Below are 22445 nucleotides of genomic sequence, written 5' to 3' on the forward strand. Positions count from 1 at the left end.
TTGCTCTTTTTAACCAATGTTAAAAAGAGGCAAGGTTTCTTATGGTTAATGTAAAAAATAGTAAAATATAATTTATTCACTACACAATTTGCAGATCTTTAATCTTTAGAATAGGTGTTCGGGTTACAGCAGTAAGTACATGTATGTATGCACACAATAGCAAATGTTAAATTTTTCATTCTTTGTCATTAAATTAATATTTAAACATAATAATCTTAAAACTTATTTTCTTCCAAGCTGCAGTATGTGCTTGGGAATTAAAGTAATCTCAACATAAAAGAAAAAAAAAGAATAAAAACTACACATATATTTTCTTTTGAAAGGCTGATTAAGTTGGAGTATGTTTAATTTGCTCATTTTCCTAAAAGCATATATTGCTTCCTTGATACATACTTAATACGACAAAATTTGGCATTATATGGGTATGAGTAGAATTTCATCTCAATATCTTTGTAATTTTTAAGACTTCTTAAAATGTTCTGCAAAATTTCTTTATCTGATAATAAACTTAGCTTTGTTTTGGCATACAGTTGGACCAGGAGGAAACTAAATAACGCTGCATGTTTTAAAAACAGCTCTAATACTGTTTAGGAATTGTAACATGCTTTTGTCTGATGCTTTCTCTACTTGCAGAAATGGTGATGGGGTTATTTACGTTAATTCATTTGGCTTGTTGAAAAAAAAATATGCTCACACTCCTCTACTTAATGGGATTCTTTCCTCGTTGCAGTGCAAACGGTTAGAGCAGGAGCTTCATCATCTGAAAGAGCAGAACCAGACTTCAGCAAACAACACGAGACATCTGACTGCTGAAAACAATCAAGAACGTGCTCTGAAGGTAAATCTCCATTTCTTCTTGCAGGCAAATTAAGGTTGTAAGCCCCTGGTGCCAGCTTTCTGGGCTGCATATATCAGTTGTGTACATTTCAGCAGAAGTGAGCTATGGTGTTTGCCAACAACCCCTTCTTTAAACACAGATACAGCACCCTTCTGTTATGGTTTTATTTTATTTTGTGTATGAAAACAACAAGAAAAAAATAACATCCACTCCAAATTATTGGGCTGGAAATTTATACTGAATTCTTGGAGACTGTCCTTGGATTACATTTTATAACGTGAAGAAAACTGCAACTATTTGCTTCACAGTACCTTTGCAAAACTAATATTTTAAAGTATGGCTGTTTGATCTGCTCCTAGCAGTGTGTGCTATATTAATAACATTGTTGACCTATACTACTAGTGACCACATAGTTGATACTACTATTTGCAAAAGGGTAGCTAGTTGGAATTGGGAGGAGGAATAATAAGTCTTGTCAATAAGAATAAAAATGAGCAGAGAGGCAGGAGAGGGTCAGAGAAAGGACAGTATAAAGTGACAGGTTATTGCTGCATTGAGAATGGGAAATTGTAACGTCAGTGAAATTGACAGCTACATCACCAGCCATCTCACCACTAGCCAGAATAAGAGCAAAAGCCAGGTAAGATGTGCAAGTGTCACGCACGCCTATTTAGCTGCTGTATTCATAAAAAGCTCTTTGATCGGTAATGGAAAGAGTGTAAAGGCAGAAGTTTCTCTGTTGAAACTGTGTTGTCATTTTAAAACCGCCTGATGTAGGTAGTAAGATCCAAGTGGATCTCGTTTGTAGGCAGATTTTGCTCTGTGTGCGGGCGTTAGGAAAACATCATTATTCGTGCTACATCTTGACCAATGCAAAGTAAAGGAGTTAAGGCAAATCCTTGTGTAGTTTGACATTTCTCAGTTTAAAAAAAAAAAAAAAAGAAAGTGTAATGAATAAACGGAAAGAGGCTGCATGGCATACAAACGCAGTGTGTTTTATGGGCTTACAATTCCCATCAGAATCTATGGTGATTTTTACAAAATCAAGCGAGCAATATTGAAAGCAATCTAACCTCAGATGTCTGGTAATAGAGATTGTAAACACTCAGGGCTGTTTCTGACTATGCTAATGCTATTGTTTTGAATCTGAGATCATTGAAAGTTACTGCTTGGCAGGCACATTGTTTATAATAAGTAGTATTGTCTTTCATTAATTGCATGCTGACTTGTTTTTTCTGTCATTGAAACCGTTATGCACAGGCACTTTTCTTTAGAAAGCATCAATGTTTTATTGAGAGTACGTTTTTTACATATAATATTGTCTGACATAATGCTCGCAGGATAATTATATTTTCAGAGCAAGAAGTGACTTAATAGTTCAGAGTGTTACTAGGATTTCATCCTAAGCCTGATATTGCTCTCACAGCACATAGTCTTTAAAGAATTTAATTTCTGTCTGTCACAGGCATTTTTTGATATTTTCAGAGTTAGAGGTTAATTGGTCATTGTCTTTTAGAGATGAGAGGAAAAAAAGGAATGCTTTTCAATTTTTGGTAAAGTTGTACTTTCTTAATATTATACCTCTCTTGAGTTTGTTTCAGTTCTTATTACTGTTGTCTACGGTGAGGGTAGGGCCATCTGAGCACTTCTTAGGAGGCCACTTGCTTAGGTTGAATTCCTAACCTTAAAACCAATGAAATGCATGTATGAAATTTCAGCAAAAGTGGTCAGCATTGTTATGCAACTTATCAACACTTGTTCTGCCCTAAGCAGTCATCAAAATGGAAAGTTTATCAGCTCTTTTTAGTGCAGCTATAGCCAGCAAGGTACAAAGTTGCTGGTAGGGATGGGAGTCAGGTCAGAGATGTCTTCAACCGGGGTGGGCCTGTCTGCCAGTTGATTGCAGTGCTGCATCGAGTAATGTTAATTCAAATACGAACAGGTATCCTGTGGGAGATGTTCAGATACCATATCCATCCTGAACAAATTTGATTAGGAAAGATTAAAAAAAGAACCTATCTTAAAATAAAATAATAATCCCTTAAATATAATTGATGCTGGTGACTTAGTTTGGCAAAATATGCATTTTGGTGCTAGGGGACAGATAAGAAATTTGACCAGCTTCAGATTTGCTGCAGGGAGCAATGGAAGTGCAAACATCAAAGGCAGTGTAAGGATACTTGCAATCTTATCTGGGTAAAAATACAGTAATCAGGATCAACTGGATTAAGGATGGCATAAAAATTTGTGACAAATAATGAGATCATTGCCTTGCAGGGTCCTGAAATATTCTTAACGAGACCTACAGATTATTAATTCTTCCTTATTTTTTTTTTATTAATTATCTTACTATAATGAGTTGCTCTGAAGGAAGAAATGGCATAAGACCATCCAGAAAAAAACATATTTCATTTCACAGATGGTGTAGTCTAACAGGTGAGATAAACTGCAAGCTTTTTGTTTTATTTTTAGCTATTTTAGCTCACAAAGCTGCTTCCAGCCTTGTTTGAGGCTGCAGCAGTACACAGATAAAGCAGCAAAGAGACTTTTCACCAGAAAGGAGGGGTGCTGACAGTAAAATGGCCAGACTCAGGCAGGATGTAGGGATAGTAAAAGTGGTGTAAGCACTTCTGCTTACTTTTGGTTTTACATACTTTTAGATCTCTTGTCACACCTGAGGATCATCTTTCAGATAAGACATTTGACATATAATGCACCGTGTATAGATCTATACTGTGATTTTACATATATTCATCTTTGTTAAGATGTTTTTAAGTAATCTCTATCAGACATATTAGTGCTGTGTAATTTGAAATTTCTGCATTTAATGTATGGATGGGATAGAACATCTCTTAGTGTTGTGGGCCGTTCAGTCCCACAATGCCAAATTCTAATCCTAATTTTTATATTATTCTTATTGATCATCAGAGTATATATTAATTGAATGACAAGACTGATGTCAAATCTTTCCTCCAAGTAATGCGCGTAACTGCACAGAGGTCATTCAGGGAAGGGTGTGGACACCTATATTCATCACTAAAGTAAAATAATCCTCTTCTTTGTGAAACCATTTAAAAAATCTTATCATATTTCAGATTGAATTATACCTAAATCTTTTAGGGATAATTGCTTCCTAAGGGCCTATACATTTACGCTCTTAGTACATTTTCATAAAATAAGATCTGCAGAGTACTTTGCAGTTCTAATGTGTCAGGGTCTATACGTGAGATTATTCATTTCTGCTTGGCCTTCATAATTAACATTTGGTCTCTGCTGATTCTGATAAACGTATTCCCACAATGCACTGAGATATCAGATTAAATTAAACATAGAAAAGTTGAAGAATTGATTTTTTTTCATTTGATTTTTTTTGTATTAAATATTTTTGTGGATCATTTTGTTATTGTTGGCTTTGTAGTGTGTAGTTTTGAAATGCAGAGCTTTAAATAATGCATTTTCATTAAGAAAAATAAAGATTTTGCCAGTGTGAAAGTCCTCTTTACTCTATTGAAAAAGAATAGGAAATAAGTCTTGTGGATCAAATAATTTAAGGTGAAAATTCATGGAACATGTTTAACTGAATTTGAATGAAATGTAGGGAGAGGTGACTCTTTTCACAGGACTGATTTATTTTGTAGCTTTTAATTAGGTGGCACATTCTTCTTGAATCAGCTATTAATCTGCTTTGAACACCAAAGAGACATAGTAATTTACTTTTCAGCTAAACTCTCAACATGGAGGAGAGGCTGTTTCATGATGTACATATCAGGTGCTCTTTAATGACTTAATGAGTTTACTCCAGCCAAGTATGATGTCATTAGAATTTGTAAAGGTAATTAATCTACTTCAGAACTGTTAGTATGTTAATCTTTAGTTATGATTGACTTTTCTTTAAAAATAATTTTTTGTGTTCTGATTAATATTTTTAGTTGTCATTTTCTGTGAAATACTAAGTGTTTCCATGGCTTTCTTATTAATATATTGTAATTCAGAGTAATTTGCAAGAAACTGGTCTGATGGAGCTGTCAGATATTTACTTTGGGGTCATAAAGCACTTATAGCTATTGTCATGTGCTTTCTGCTGACAAATAAGAATTGTGTCAAGGGCAGGATAGCATATCCTATAGCATATCACAAAATGCGTAGCAGTTTGTTAGATAATGCAGTGAGGATGCCCATGAAATAAACGTTCTGGAAGTGCTTCCTTATGCCTTTCATAAATTGTTTTAAGCTCCATTTTGATTCACAGAATTTTCAGGGTTCTTAGAGTGGAAACCATTTTTTCTGTGTCTGCTTTACTTTGCCAGACACAGGAATAAATCTGGTAAACGTGTGAGCTGATGAAGAGCTCAATCCCAGAAGAATCTGTCATTTTTTACAAAAGCTTGAATATGAAGTTTAAAAATATTTCCTACTGTTGAAGTGCATGGAATATCCATGCTATTTAGAAATATCGTATTGGTTATGGAGTAAAGTCCTGCTTTCAGAAGTTGTATATGTGGCCTATATCTGTAAAACCTAAATCATTCTAATACTGTTTTTATGTTTAGAGCTTTAGGGCTGAAGTTTTAGAGCTTCGTTTTAATGTGTTCAGAGCTGATTCATGTCTATAAGACATCTGATTTGCTTCCTACAGAACGCTTTTGAAATATTCTGTTATCCAGAGAAACTTGCCTGAACCAGTGATGGGAAACTGGGAGACTGAAATCTTCTAACATCTCTTCAAATTTCAATTCAACATACATTTTTTTTTTTACATTTATTATAGTCAAAGAATCATAGGCTCATAGAATCACAAGGTTGGAAATGACCTGCAAGATCATCTAGTCCAACTGTCTTCCCATTACTATTGCAACCACAAGCTACTAAAGCAGATCTCACAGCTCCTCATCCGGGCACCTCTTGAACACTGCCAGGGACGGCGACTCCACCACCTCCCTGGGCAGCCATTCCAGTGCCTGACCACCCTCTGAGAGAAAAAATTCTTCCTCATGTCTAACCTAAACTTCCTCTGGTACAACTTATGGCCATTTCCTTGGGTCCTGTTTGTTGCCTGGGAGAAGAAGCCAAACCCCTCCTCATCACAGTCTCCCTTCAGGAAGTTGTAGAGTGCAAATAGTAATTAATTACATCCTAGAAGACTGAGAGAAAAGCCTTTAAATACTTTCAAAATCATTTTATAAAAGGCAGTAGAGATCTTGTTGATTTATTAGAAACCTGTGAACATAGCAAGACCCAGCATCATCCAGAACACTTTTCTGCTGATTTCAGCCATTTTTGATTGTCGTGCCATTATTAACTTGAATGCTGTTTGAGTGATAAAAACCAATTGTTGATTGCCAACGTTTTACACTTAGCAGATGAATAGCTCCATTATCTACTAGCGAAGATCTTTGTCCAGAATGTAGTCTACAGTGTAACTAGATCTTTCTCTCCAAGAATTTAAAACTTACTTACAGTTAATCTTCCTCTTGTCCTGCTGTTACTCTTAGTCTGCTATATGACAAAAAGATGATTTAAAATGTTGTATTTGTCTCAGTGTTGTTGGTTTGTTGGGGTTTTTTTGTTGTTGTTATTGTTTTTTGTTTGTTTGTTTGTTTTTAATGAAACAACTCATCAATATGCATCTGAGTAATCCAGTCATCTTCTGATCAACTCAGGTCCTGAGATCCTCAGCCAGATATTTTTCCTTCATCTAGTGTTGTATATTTAAAGTCCAGCAGTGCACTATGGAACAAAATTTTGAACCTGTTCAAGTGTTGGATTGTTTCCAAACTGTAGGAAACAAGCAGATGTACCAGAGTTCTCTTTGCTTCATCAGCTGCACTGGTTGTGCCACTGCTCTGTATCTGTAAGGCTGTCCTTTCCCAGACAGCACTGTGTAGCAAGGTAGCATGTGTGTACTTTGTTCTCTTCACAGCAGTAACTAAGGATTTCTTGGACTCTTTTCAAATGAAAAAAAGACCAAGCAGTACTGTTTCTTACTGTGATTTCAAGTCTGTCACAACTGTTTTAAAGCAAAGGAGCACATGGATTAGAGTGGATGTTTTTTGGGAAAATAATATTTGTTTGGAAAGTGATCCTGAGAAAAGTTTCATCTAATTTAGTTATACTTTTTAAAAGCACTGTATATCTTATGTAATTTTAGAATGCTTCTTATTGCCTGTAAGCAGCAGCACAAAAGTGGCACTGAGTGTGTCTTGACAAACTGAACAAATAGCATCTCGGCTAAAAGAGTTTGTTCACCTTACCTGGTGAGTTTTTCTTCCTTATTTTCTGTTAGCGGATACTGAACATCTCTAACCAAAGCAGATATGTTTATTGAACTTTGATTTAGTTCTAAGCATTAAGGAATTCATTACTTGTTTACGCTGTGTTTGGGGTCAGCTTTCATCTGCTCCACTAGAATTCCTTGGAATTCTGTTGCCTTTTATTTTATGGACTTCAAATCTGTCTTGGTATCAGATTATCCTTGACAATCTTAAACATCAACAAACTGTTTGTATACACTATAAATGTCCCTTTGTCATTGGGGAATTATGTGGTCATTCAAATCTCTTGGCTGAATCTTTTTTGGGGGAGGAGTGTTTCATCTTACAGGTGGAAATTGTCTTCCCATTAGGTCAATCAGTATTATTTATTTCTGATGAATGCAGCAGGTACTTACTATGCAATATATAGGCTTTATGTTATTCTATATCTGGATGATCATTCTCCCATTCATCTAGAGTGCTTCCATGTCCTCACTTCTTGTGTACAAAAAATCATCTCATTCATGACAGTTGACTTTTGTGACTATTAATGACAAAGCCCTCTCATCCATGGTTTTCATTTCATTTAACCATTCTGTATTTGTGCATCTGCACATTTTATATTAACTTAGTATTTTACAAATAATTTGCCCCTTCAGATACCTGTTTTTCCTGCTATAGGAATGGGTTCCATTTTCTGATGTTGATTCTCTTGATAATTATCACCTTCCTAGAAGTTTCATCCTTGCTCAATTATGCAGCACTTGGTCTTGCAGTACGGTAAGATCCAAAATGTTTGTTTTTTTCTTTTTTTTCTCCAATTCTAAATCTTTTGCTGCATTCTTAGATCGTTTTCTAAACTGTGTCAAAGTACCTCAAAACTCAAGTATTATATGCATCTGGGACGGATGTCAAGTATATGTATTCCAGAAATATTTGTATTGAAATAAACTGACCTTCTGAAGTTGTTGAAGATGGAACAAATTAAGGCTAGGACTTGATAATTTCTTGAGATCCCTTCCAAGCCCTACAATTCTGCGATTCTGTGAAGCATCTTCAAGACAGCTAGCTGCATGGCCTTTCACTTCTTATCTCCATCAAAGTGACACTCATGCCTTAAATCCATGACAATAAAATAACGTGTTCTAAAATACAACAAAATTCATCAGTGTCTTGTAAATTAGAATCAGAGAATCTGATACATAACCAAAACAGATGCCGTAGAAACCACAAATGTTAGAAAAGCTACTCATATGGAAAGGTGAGTTGTTACAAAAACAAAAATTCCAAAACTGTAACAATAAGCTTCATATCCATCAGTGGCATAGTCATTCACTCTAGTCATGGGTTCATTTTTCTTTCATTCTCCCAAAAATACACCAACAGTAGTACTACTATGAATGTTTTTAATGACTGAGTCAGCATCATATTGCCATACTTCGAACAGCTGTAAAAAAAAAAAAAAAAAAAAAATCTTTCACTTTCTCTCTTGCATGGAGCTTCATTTCAAGATTACATGGATCAAAAATGAAAGGCATATGTTAATCTAATTGTAAAGCAGTCACGAGGCCTGCAATGTCAGACTTTTTGTTAGGAAACTAGTCTTCCTCCTTCATTTGCCACTTTCCAATACTATAAAATGAATTCCCTAACATGGAATAGAATAGAATAGTTGGAGGGGACCTTCAGAGATCGTCTGGTTCAACTACCTGACTATTTCATGGCCAAACAAAAGTTAAGCAGCACTGTTAAATTATTGAGGGAATTGTCCAAATGCCTCTTGATGAATACTGACAGGACTGGGCCATGAGGCACAGTGTCTGACCACTCACATGGTGAACAAATATTTCCTGATGTCCAGTCTGAACATCCTCTTGTGCAGTTTTGTGCTAGTCCTGTACATTCTACTCAATCTCCTTAGTTGAGAGATTCTTAATCTGAAGCTATTTCATATATAAATTAGTAACTGTTTTCTGCAGTGTTTAAAGAACCTTTTAGCATTGGTTTCTCTTAATATACTCTTTAACTTTCAGTTGACTTTTAGTTCTGTGAGTAACAGCACCTTGTGGCTTTATGGTGTGAAAGAGTAAAAGAAATGCTCCCAACATCTCATCTTAAGACTTACATTGGTAAAGTTTTCAAAGATGTATCAGTGCAGTACTGTCATAAATCAAAGCAAGAACTGAAAATATTTAGCAATTGTTATTATTTTCCCTTTTCAGAAGATCTGAGAATTAAAAGATGCTGGGGGCAAGATACTAGATTCATTGAATGAAGAGGAGCAGTGATATTGTCATGTGTAATTTTTTATTTTGTGAAAATTATTTCCTTATGAAACCATATTCGTGCATGCAGAAAGTATGATAAATCTTAATTTTCGACCACTTTTTCATTGTCTTACTGAACAGTCTTTTTTTTTTTTTAATATGCTGCACAGGAAAACGATCTTCTTTTGTTTGAACAACAACTGTAAACAAAATCATGAGCCTGAGTGCATGATGACATGTTAGTTATTTGTCTCAATAAAATGTATAAAAGGTAGTAACCTAAGCTCTTGTGCAAAAGGCAAGCTACAGGGTCATCAAATAGCAAAGGTCTTGCTCTGACCCATCCATGACCCTCTTATCTCAAACGCCTCTTAGAATTGATAGAATCTACTTTAGATCTTGGCTAGAGGAAACCAGGAGTTTGACAATGGATCAGTATAAATATTTTAGAAAATTATGTACTTACTCAGAGGTGGTCTTTTGTATTTTTAAATTTATCCAAGTTTCTGTTCAGAACTAGGCGACTAGCAAGTGATCATGTAAAGTACTGGTCAGAGCAGAAGGAGAAATAAATGTTAAAGAAAGATACTGAAGCATTGGATCCAAATATGTTTTCGTAGACTAAATTTGATTCAGAAGTCCCAGGATGCTGCATGTTTACTCCTCTTTGTCTGTCTGTCTTCTACAATATGTAAATCTTCCTAGTCTTTTCCGGATTAGAAGCTTCTTTAGGTTTTAGAATGATATGAACTCATGTCCAGAAAGTGCAGTTTGTTCATAGCTATCATTTACTTGATCCTTACTCAGGATTTTATTTCGCTTTTTTTAAATTATCATTTATTTGGTCTGTTGCAGAAGTGCATTTATGATAGTAGAGGTCTTATTCTTTTCCCCACAAATAAGAGCAAAATCCTGTTTTCCCTTTTAAGTGTGTGGTTGTGCAGAGGTGTAAAGGAGAAATGGACTTTTCTGTTCACATGTTCAGGCTGCAAAGGAGAAGAGATGTGCTCCTTGTGTACAGTAGATGTGTATTTCTATTCTGGCCAACACAGGTCATTACAAGAACTACTTGAAGAGCAGAAAGAACAAATGAACTTGGATATCTTTTTATTCTTCTTCTGTGAAGTAAAATATTATTTATTTCTTTCCTGGTAGACATCTGTAGCTTCTCTGATGAGATGGACTGGCAGCTGTGCTTTGGCTTTTCTATAGGAGAAAGCTTCATGTATAAGCTTTTCTAAGTTATACACTAGGGGTTTAGTACAAGTTTGATAGTACTAATCAGTAATTCTGAGTTTCCAAACCTTAACTGTATTAAAGACCTATGCGGGCACAGCAGTGTTCCACCTATTCAGACAGTGATATGGTCTTTACTAATATAGTGCAGATAGAATTTTGGCATATGACGTACTTAACCTCATTTTATATTGTTCATAAGATTTCAAAAACATAAAGCAAGATTCACATCAGCAGAAGTATATCAATGCATTAAGATTTCAATTCAATATATGTTATCTTGACCTTCATATTTAGAAACACTGCATGCATTGCTACCTCTGTCATGTAGCTGAATCATGCTACATTACACTAAGAAAAAAAAAATGAGGTATTCACTTGAAAAGTTTGATTTCTCCTGTAAAATACTTTTTCAATTAACACTTCAGTATCTTATGCCTCCAGAATTCGGACAGAATTCTTATTTCCAAGATTCAGCTTTCATTTGTAATAAGGTAAATATTTCTTACAAAGTAAAAGCAATGAAAAGGTAAAATTAGAAGAGAGCTGCCTTAAAATTTTGGCTGAAGTAAGAAATGTTATTGTGTAATAGTAAATAAGCGCATATCACATTTCTTAAACGTAGTTTTAATGATATTAATTAACTAGTGATTTTATTAAACTTCTAAGCAGACAAATTTGCAACTTTAAATTTAAACCCAAAGACCCAAATTCCATGCAGTTAAATTCAATAAATAAAGAAACCTATTAGGACTTTATTTTTTGAGGTTGGTCTGTACTGGATTTTCCATGTCCAAAGTTACTTCTCTGCTCAAGAACAGAGGTTATCTTTCCTAGTTTTTCTAGTAATATTCAGATTCTATTCAGTGTTACAAGTTTGCCATTTCCTTATGGATCACAGTCAATTTGCTTATTTCAGTGCTTGTTTGTATGTTTATTAGAGAAATACTTGTAATGCTGGATGGGTTATTAAGGCATTGTGATTTTTGCATGGAGTTTTTTCTTTCAGTGCATCTTGTCCACACACTCTGAAGAATCACGAGAACTTAATTTAAAAAATCAATACAATTTAAACTATTATTTACATTAAAAGCACTATTTGAACAAGGCTTTCAAACAATGAAGGTAATCTTGTAGATTAAGCCTTGATTCTGATTATGTAGCAGTGACTTGCTGGAGAGCAGTCCTCCTGACATTAGTATTGTAACTACTATAACTAAATTCTGAGAATAAAACCCTTTCTGGCTTTGATTTAGAAGCTTGTGAGTTTCACATGCACTTGAACATTAATGGGACTAGGTCCCAAACGAGTGGAGCCTTAAAGGTGGTGCCACATGTCTTTAGGCTGTTGGAACAGTACTTTGAGATTAGTGGAAACTGTCAAAATTTGTTTTCATAAACTATATATTTTGCAAGATACAAGGTGATCTGGTAAAGATTTGCTGGTATTTTACTAGTTCTTTTAGAAAAGCTCAGATCAGAAGACATAGTAGGAAAAAGATGTCTACACTAGAAGAATCTATTTTGCTTTCTCAGTGAAAGCTATCACATCTCTTCAGAACCTTTCAAAACCAAAGTCTCATTAAGAACACCTGGGCTTTAACCATGCTTCTAACAACTGAGTACTCTGGGGAAAAAAAAAAACAAACCAGAACACATCTTAAAATACCTTATTGTCCTGGTACTTTAATCCTTTACTCCATCTCCTAAAAAGAGGGAACTATTTAATACCAGTTTCTAGTTTAAAAAATGAAACTGTGTTTGCCTCCAATCTTCAACAACTAAGTGAGCAATTTGAATACACTTGGTTTCAAGTAGCTGCATTTTGAAGAGAGGCAGGTTTCAAACTTTTTCCCTGGAAAAGGAGCATGTCATCTATAGAGGAGACAGTATACCAAATACTATTTGCTTTTTTGTAACTGGACTTTTCATTAGCCTGTTAAGTATTAATTGTCACAGAATTGTAGGGGTTAGAAGGGACCTCTAGACATCGTTGAGTCCAACCCCACTGCAAAGCAGACTCCCTACAGCAGGCTGCACATGTAGGCATCCAGGCAGGTCTTGAACGTCTCCAGAGAAAGAGAATCCACAATGCACCTGAGCAGCCTGTTCCAGTGCTCTATCATTCTTACCGTAAAGAAGTTCCTTCATATATTGGTACAGAACTTCTTATGCTCAAGTTTATGCCTGTTTCCCCTTGTCCTTTCCCCATGGATCACTGAAAAGAGGTTGGCCATGTCCCTTTGACTCCCAAACTTAAAATATTTATAAACATTAATAAGATCGCCTCTGAGTCTTCTTTTCTAAAGGCTGAACAGACCCAGTTCTCTCAGCCTTTCCTTATAGGGTAGATGCTCCAGGCCCTTTATCATCACTGGACTGTCTCCAGGAGATCCCTGTCTTTTTTACACCAGGGAGCCCAGAACTGGGATACAGTATTTCAGATGAGGCCTGACCAGGGCAGAGTATAGGGGGAGGATCACCTCCCTTGACCAGCTGGCCATGCTCCTTTTAACTCATCTCAGGATCCCATTGACCTTTTTGGCCACCAAGGCACACTGCTGGTTCATCACCAACCTGTCTACCAGGAGACCATTCTGTGCCAATATTTACTTTATGAGATATTCTTAAATTGGTTTAGTTAGTTATCCATTTTTGTTTCTTACAATTGAGCTGAGTAGTAGATGTTGGAGGAGACAGTCTGAGAGAAGAATACTGCTTCTAGCTACTTCCATTTGGAGTTGCAGTACAACAGTAATTGCAAAGTCGCTCATTTTCTAAACTAGATAAAATAAAATCTGTTTACCTACCCTATTAAATGTAGGTGCCAACTTTCAAGCAGATGCAGTTATAAGCACTGTAGATGCTAAATCCTGAAACATTTGGTCTATAAACAATAAGCTGACATCAAATATAGCATTGCAGCTAGACATAGTAATGGTGTGCATATGCTATATTCACAGAAAACAGGGAAATGATGGCTCTTTTGTATGTTGCTTAGGGTTTTTTCTTATGTTAGAGTATTAAAACAGATATTAAATTTTATCATTAATGCAGTGCGTGGTCTCTCTTCAAATCCCCTTAATTACAGATTGACTCTAAGGATTACACAGCATGGATTTTAATTTTAACTGAAACAAAAGGAAAAGCCGCTTAAAAATTATTCTTGTTGAGTGACTTGTTGAACCACACAACAATTTCTAACATCTTTTGACAAGTGTTGTCAAATTTTTGGAAACATCAGAGCAGAAGAACTAACTACACCTTCGAACTCCAATTATATCATGTCTACTTCCCAAATAAAATGTTTTATTAACTTTGTCCTCAGGAAGGAATGTCTGCTTCTCATATTTTTGTTTTTTCAGTTATCCTTCAAGAGAAAAAGGCTGTAGTCTTGCTGAGATGTGTTTATGTTTGAAGAAAATGACATCAGACTCCATATTTCCTTTCTTTAGTAATTTAAAAAAAATTACCAAGCAAAGTTGACGTTGTAGCTGCAGCAGCTTATTTCACACCCTTGCGTTGTTCCCATTCTAGCCCCTATCTTTAGAGCTTAAGAGCTCCATTCTGAAAATCTCATTCCAGCCTGAGAGTTAAAATAGCATGCCTCAGTCCAGAAACAACATTTTCACAAATTGGGGCCTAATCCAGTAAGCCTCACTCCGGAAGCTACTTCTGTGAGTATGTATTACTTGTCACAGTAAAACTTGTAGGATCAGGGCCCCATTCCTTAATCAGAGGTTTCTTTCCCCATTTCTTCAAAGATAAGGCCAGCTTCTCAAGTTGTTTATTTCACTTACTAATGCTTATTTTTTACAGTTAAAAGCTTACTAGTACATTTTTACAGTCTTACTATCCAACTCCTGCCAGTTCTTCAGGATGCATAGAAAAAAATAAGTTGTTCTTGAGAGCTGCATCAAATAATAAATCTCAAAGCTGAGTGTCTGTGATTTCTCCTGAAATTAGGTGTAGTTGAAAGCGTCTCTTGCCTCTCAAAACGTGAGTGTGTGTTCCTTGCTTCAAAAATCAGCCCCTTTTGTGACCATGTAATAACTTCAAATACAAAAGGCTGGAAGAATGAGAAATTAGTTTATAGCCAGGAGGTCACTTTAGTGCTGAGGGATAAATCTATCATTGCTGTTTAATGATAGTCAGTGGTTTGATAAAATTTGCCTAACTCCAGCTTGTTAGCTTAAAACTTGCTTCCTGAGGCTTCCCAGATCTGCAGGTAAATAATGCCATTATTGCTGCATCTATGTAAGGGGTGAAGTTTCTGCCCTTAGAAAGGTTATTTCAACAAGCTTCTTTTTCTTCTTTTGTCTTCAGCTGTCTGTGAGTTGTTGCTTTCAGAATGTTTAATGGCTTTCTCCATTAGTGTATTCATGCACTTTTTTTTTTAATGGATCAAATTAAACCCTATTGCTTCATATTACAGCCAAGCATAAATCCTTCCAATTTTAATGGAAAAGTATTTCCAATGCAAACCAATAAACAGGCTAATTTATACACAGTGTTGTTCAGTCTAATTTGTCCATTATGTGCAATAGTCTCAACGGTATATGATTTTCAAGTCATACATGCTTAATGCAGAGGCTAGAAATAGCAACAAATGAGGCTAAATTGTGAATGTACTTGCTTTTTATGGCTTTTACAGCAGTCTTAGCAGATGTAGGTTAAGAAGTGTGCTTAAGTGTGCAATTTAATTATTTGTTAGGTGATGCACAGCACTGTGAGTTACACTGGTTGGTACAGAAATGTACTATTACAGTTGTGTTATGTTGGCTGGATGCAGTAAACACTTTGTATGTATTCTTGGTTAAACTTTTAATAATAAAGTATACAAACTAGTGCCTAATTTGAACATAAAATACCCTATGAGGAATAACAGTGTCTGTTTTTTCATGTAGAATTTAATTTTGCAGGTCATCTTTTGAGGACTGTTCTGTGAGACTGAGTGGTTTTGAGTGCCTAGGGAAGTTAACAAGGGATGAGGTGGCTCAGGGCCTTTCAGAGAGATCCTTTGATAAATAATACTGACTCTGCCATATTGGACAAAATCTGGAAAAAAGAAAAATCCTATTTGCATCCTAACATAAATAAATGTGTGCATGAGCGCTGTCTATCTTACAGAGTAGTTCATGTTTGTTTAAGTTAGAGTGCAGGACACGCAGACAGTCTGGTGTCTGGCTTTTGAAGCAGGGGTGTTGTAAGCATCTATGTCAAAAAGAAAATCGTTCAGGAATCTGAAAGCTGAGACTGACAGGAAAAATCATTCTTTGCAATAAATAAGACCTGATTTTGACATATATTATTGTTGAAAGATAATATATGTCTGCAGCGCACTCACTGTTGACATAGCTGTGAAGCTCGCCTAGTTTTCCATATAAACCATTAGTATTTTTTTCTGGATTTAGATTGTGATATTTAGATTGGGAAACAGTTTGGTGTTTTGAGGCAAGGAGTGTTCTTGGGGCTGTAGGTTCAGTCCAGCTGTCACCATCTCTCTTTTGTTCACTAGGGATGCTACTATGACTGTTAGCAGACATTTCTTTTTTGATTACTATTTTCTTCCTTTTTTCTTTTCACATAGGCTGCATGTGTGAGGACTAACTACATAATTTTTGGGAATTAGGTCACTTTTGCTTTCCATGGTTTTTCCTTAGTCAGTAGTTCAAGGCTGCTGAACAGGATGTGCCGTTTCCTGGAATAGCTAATTTTAAAGCGAGTGCTTTTTCAGTTCTGTATGTATTCTTGCACAATAACAAAAAAAATCAAGGTTCATTCTTTCCGTTTAGAGGATTTGAGGTTTTTTTGTTTGTTGGTTGGTTTTTTTGGTGGGTTTTTTTGTTGTTGTTTTGCTTTGTTTTCGTTTTTTTATCCTCTTATCCACTGGATTAAATCTCTTGTTTAGCTATTGCAAAATCCCACAGCTGCCTTTCGTTGAACCTGAATCATGAAATTGGGGAGTCTGAATTACATTTTGAGGAAGGAAATGTTCAACTTGAAACACGGCGTTTACAGGTAAATCAGTGGACACTGAAAATAAAATAATTAGAAATAGAATGGCTATTTTCTATGTGGTTGATCTGTAGTTGGCTACATCTGAGGAGGAATGAAAAAATGACCTCTCTGCTCGAGACTTTCCAAACAATGCTATAAGCTCCAAGTAATTTTGAGGTGGTGAAAGGTGAAACATTTGACGTGTTCTTTTGGGGCAATGCATTAAAAAAAAGAGGGCGGGAAAGAGGCGTTGCCACATCAGAGTTAAGGGTGTTTGTGGTTGTCCATGACAGCGGCTCCGGTCTTAGAACACCTGTGTTTACCTTCCAGCTTTTCTCAATCGGCCTGAAAGTGGCCTAAGAATGGCACAGACAGACCTGCAGTGTGGCTGTGGTGCCTTTGCAACACGCATGCAGAAAAAAAAAAAGCAAAAAAAGACAGATAAATCTCGTTATGCAGGTAATCATTAACTGCATTTTTGTGCCTAGCTGAAAACATATGAAACTTTTCTAAATTTTCTAGTCTATCAGATTGTGCTTATACTTTTTTTCCTTACCTATTAAGCTTTTTTTTTTTTTTTTAATCTCGTTGCTCATTATTTCCTAACAAAAATAGAGTTAACTCACTGGAGTTTTTAAATTACTATTAGTTTTAGTTGTAAAAATAATACCAAAAAAATACTAATTTTCTTGCAAAGAAATATCTCATTCCAGCATTTGGAAATATTTTCAACTGATTTAGCACCTCGTCTGCCTTTCTGCTCCAAGCGTTACGTATGACATTCTTGTTTGTAGAAATGTCTGCCTCATAATTGCTATGTTGTGGGCTTTTTTGTGGAACTCCACACAAAACTTGGGTTTTGTTTTCCTGACATAGAAGGAAAGAGCGAATGAGAACAGTGAACAGTACTGATACAAAGGCACAGGTGATTCCTCCCTTAGATTAATTCCTTCTTAGAATTTGAGGTCAGTGTAGGGGGTGAGCAACTACCTTTACCTAAGACACCGAATCTAACCAGAGCAAAATTACTTTTTTACTGTTGATTTCATACAACATCTCAACAGAGCAAAGTGGGAACGGGCCAGTTCTCTCTGGATTGGGCACTTTGATTAAACCGAGAGATTGCACTAAAATGAACTCCTTTGTGCTGTGCAGCAGAGCAGCCACCTCTACTGTCTTGATAAGAGAGTAGATGGGGAGCTAATATTCAAAATGAGTCTCCGTGGTTTAGATGCCTCTTTCTTATGAGTTTTAGTAGCACCTAACTCACATCTGTTGAATCTCACTAAGTACCCATCTTGAGCTGCCTCAGCACTTCTAAAAATTGGCTGGTCATTTTTTGACCTCGTAAGATTACTTCCTGCTCCTTGTAAAAGCTAATATTTAAATAGGAGCAAAATTAAAGACTGCAGTTTCCTATCAGTTAAAAACTTGAGTGGCTTTAAAAATACATGTATTCAGTTTGTGCTTCATCTTGCCATTGATTTGTTCTTAGAAACTACAGAGAGGAGGAAGCTTTATAAAACTGATGTCAAAACAGAATAAAACCATGGCTTGTTAAGTCTGTCACGTTGTAGCTGTGCATCACTTCAGTCTGTAGACTCAGTCTGGTTGTGAAGTCTACATGTGCATCTCTCGATTTTGGTGATAGGAATCTAGTACACAGCTGAAGAATGCAGTCTTAAGTGATTTATTCAATTATTCTGCCTTTTCTTCTTCTTTTTCTTCTTTTTCACTAACTTCCCTTTTTATTCAGTGTAATTCAGGCTTCTGAGTTGTTAGTGTACTCAGAATTTACTCTCCCCCATCACTTCAGGTACTGTTGTGAGATTCTGGTACAGAAGTTTCCTAACCTTCTGCTCCATCTGTATCACAGTCAGGAAATTGTCCTACCTAGAATTAGAAAGGTCAAAAACTATTTATTGTTTCCTCCTAGTGGCTTAGGGTGGATTCTGTCTAATAAGTCATTCTAGTTTTTCATTCAAGGTTTTATGACATTAAAATATCTGTGAAATGCCACAGAGTCATTACAGATATAAGACAGAATCAACCATCAAAGAAAAGCTATGATTATTTAAGCAATAGACCAATTGTCATCTTTGGGAATGTATCTCAAGAAGAGCCTGTCTGGGCAGTTGTAGTGAATCCACAAAGCAGTTTCCTGGGGTCCTTCTTAAATCTACTGGGCTTTGCACTTTTCCTGTCACTTATTCTGGATCACATCAATGTTGAGAAGGTCATCTGTCTGAAGAAAATGAGGCCTAAAAGAGCCAAATACAGGCAAAATACAGAAGTTGCACAGTGCAGTTTTGTTTTGTTTCTTACTCAACAGTGCATCCTTTGCTTGCTCCTTGTGTTATGCCTAAATTTATTGTAGAATTTGTTTCAAGACTTGAATCAAACAGTTTCATCCAAAAGCCTAATGACATTTTTGGGTTGTCTAGAGCTGATTCTGAAAAACCAAGGGCAAGTATTCCACACAGAATTTCAGTCACTATAATTAATTGGCTATGGTTTATGGGAGTATTTCAGGGAGAGATTGTTCTTTCAATAAATATCTGCACCAAGCAAGACACCCTTCATGGTCCTCCTTTCCTAAAATGATTTTTTTTTAAATTTGCTTGAGTGACCTAATGCAGGTTTGATTTGGTACAGGCTTTGATATCACAGATTTTGGATGTATGGCTAGAACCTAAATATCATGGATTACCCTTCAGTTTAGTCAAGGCAGGTGTGCTAGCAAGATTGCTGTAAACATTTTGCTTAAGTCGCTTTATTCCTTACTGGTCCAGGTTGGGAATCTTGTAGGTAAGATACATATTTGTCAGCCTTGGCATCATCTCTTTCTGCCTTTCTTGTAGATATCATATCTTCAGAAGAGTGTGCAGATATCAGGCAACATAGCAGAAGCTTTGTGTATCTAGTTCAGCTTGGACTATGGGTGTTGTTTTATCTGTTCTTTTTGAAGGTGCAGTCTAAGATAAACCAATTTATTTGTCTTGTTTCTAAAATATTCTAAAATATCTGAGATTTGCAAAGCACTTCATTCTTATTTGTAAATGTCATTTGGTTTCTACATTCATTCCTTGATTTGGGAAAGCTGCTTTCTTAGCCACCTGATACATCATCTCCTATATCTGATCTTCTCCGGGCGGTTGCCACCTGCAGAATTACATGTGTATATATATGTAATTTCTAAAAGCTATTGGTCTTTCACTCACTGTAAAAACTCAAAAACAAAAAATCTGCATTATTCGTTTTTCAGTCAGAAAACTCTGAACAAGAAGAAAATGAGGTAGAGTTTCACATATGCTCTACACTTATGTCTGTGTTTGCAGCAACTGTTTATACAGTATATGTGAAACAATTGTTTAAATATGTCCAAGTTTGCAAATGTGAGGCTCATCTTCATCTTCTTGATGACCTTTCATTGTTCTTTTCTTTTCATGTGTACCAATGTGACTGGAAGCCATCTGTGGCTTTTAGATCACAGCCTCTTAGATAGAAATGATTTCTCAAGAGTGTACTTCATGAGAATGCACTACCTTAAGTAGGGGAAAAAAGATAAAGGATTTTCAGTGAAGCAGGCTGTATTTAGCTGTTTCCTAGGAAAATGAGGCATATATGATTATGCAGTCTTCAGTTTTTATGATAGGATTTTTAGCTTTCTTCAGCCAAACTTGACAGAGGAATAATGGTTGAACCCTAAGAGGATTCTCTCTCTCTGTCCCGCTCAAGGAAGACATGGGAAGAACTTTATCAGCAGTTATAACCATTTAGCAGGAGCCAGCTGTGCAGTAATAGGTAACTACTATATAAACTGTGAAAGAAAAAGGTAAGTAGGGGTTAAGTAGGAGTTGTAGGCTGAGCTGGAGGTACATAATAAAATGCTATATACAGGTAAAATCCAAGAATTCTATGAGAATATTGGAAGGAATATGGGGATGTTATTATGAGGAAAGATAATATAAGGAAAGCATAAGAGAGTTTGAAATATTGGACAAGGCTTCCTTAGTATTGCAGGTACAGAACTGACTTGGTTTGCATATCTGTAAAGAGGTCCTTTTCCTCCAGTGAATTATAAACATTCTAATGTCAGGTTTTTAGTATTCTGTATTTCAAAGTGCTGTATATAACAGTACAACTATCTATCGAGCACAGTGCAGAGCTTCAATCATTTATCTCTGCTGCTCTTTTTATGCTACATTTAAAGTGATGGTGTTAAGACATGAAGAGTTTTTAACTTATCAAATTAAAATCTACACTTCTCATTAATTTTTAATAGCATGAATGTCAGCTGACCTCTGGCAGTTTTGTGGGGAGTAGCAGAGATTAAGTGGCGGTACTAGAATTAAGTTGATGGATGTTGAAAAGATGCTGGCACCAAAGCCACCTCTCATAGTTTTAAACTCATTCACTTCTACGCTCAAAGACTCATTCAGTGTAATTATTTAAGATTTTTTTTTTATTTTTACAACAGTTAAAAAAAAATTATTTTCTGATACTTGGAATATTTTGAGTTGCTTATCCTTAGGAGAATAATCATTTTAGTATCTCAATATTAAAAGCTTTTCAGATGTATTTTCTTTATGCAAATACTTCAAAACTGAAAGCTTAAAAAAAAGATTTTAAAAATCACAGAAAATTTGATAAAAGAAAATAGGACATAAAGAATATTTCATTTAATTTTTATTTTCATATTATATTCTGCTCCTTCTATCTTTTGTCTTAAATCCAAAGAATACATTGAGCTTCATGTTCTTCTTTTCTATTTTTCCATACAAGTTATCAATTCTCCTTTCTCACATCTTACACCGTACCTTCAGCTTTCTTCTTTTTCCCTAGTGTCAAAAATGTTTTCCTTTGTCTTCCCTCATTGTTCTCCTGACTTACCCTTCCCTTTTTTCAGCCTGGATGTTTGTTTCTTCCTCATCTGTCTCAGCCACTTCATTGCACCAACAAGAGCCCGAACATCCTCAAAGACCTTTGTCCCATGCTAAGAGTGCTAAGAGCTGTACCTAAGATACTGGTATTTTCGTGTATGTTGGCTTTAGTTGTTCTGTGAAGCAGAAAGATTACTTCAGGTCCCCACTAATCAAGCGGAAAATGGATGACATGAGCAAGATGTGAAAAGCTCATTGGTAGCCCCTGGAGAAGTATTGCATTCAAAGTTGACAAATTGCAGGGGATTTAAGGAGTGCATGATAGGGCAAGCAAATGGTCTGGCTTTCCACAAAGTTGTTTGTCAGAACATTTGTCCTTTTAGGAACAGTTTAGACAATTGTTATGAATATTTTATACACGTACAATTCTAGTATGTTGTTTGCTATGCATGCCAACAGTTACACTGAGGTAGTCAGTTAATGAGGAGTTAACAGCAGTTCTGGCATTTCTAAAGCGAGCATCTTCATTTACTTCCCTTTCCCCAGAAACTGTGTTAACATTTTTCATTACAGGATCATGTGTGCTTTATTTCACAGCATTCCTGCTTCACACCATATTCAGAGAACAGCCAATCAGTATATGTTTTTTTATCTTCTTTGTTCATTATGTGTGCCAATCTCTTGTTTACTGGATACTGTTCAAACCTTTCCCTGAAAACAGAATTTTGAGTAACGATCATGGGGATTTTCTGTAATATTCGGTGTTATAAGAATGAAAGGTTTAATAATCAACTATACCTTGTATTCCTGTAGGAACATTTTATTTGTGTTTCTTGCAGAAGCCAAGGTGTGAAATAATTAAGGTCAAAACTATCCAGAGCTTTCATAACTTTTTGAGACATACAAGATGTTACCTTCTGGAACATTTATAATTCATAAATTCCTAGCATTTAAGGCCAATCCCAGAACC

The 22445-nt window shown here is 35.8% G+C and overlaps 1 protein-coding gene across 8 annotated transcripts in view; it reads left to right on the plus strand.

Moving 5' to 3' along the window:
* Positions 1-22445, plus strand: part of MIPOL1 (mirror-image polydactyly 1) — a 180551-nt gene that overhangs the window by 87599 nt on the left and 70507 nt on the right. For all 8 annotated transcript variants that reach the window (XR_016466972.1, XM_090141339.1, XM_090141337.1 and 5 more), the window contains one exon: positions 731-838. Coding sequence is in view for 7 of the 8 variants with exons in the window: in XM_090141339.1 (XP_089997465.1) it covers positions 731-838 (108 nt within the window). In the remaining variant the exon portion in view is untranslated. The remainder of the gene's footprint in view (positions 1-730; positions 839-22445) is intronic.

This window comes from Phasianus colchicus, chromosome 5, assembly GCF_987193195.1.
Source record: "Phasianus colchicus chromosome 5, bPhaCol1.hap1.1, whole genome shotgun sequence".
NCBI lineage: Eukaryota > Metazoa > Chordata > Aves > Galliformes > Phasianidae > Phasianus > Phasianus colchicus.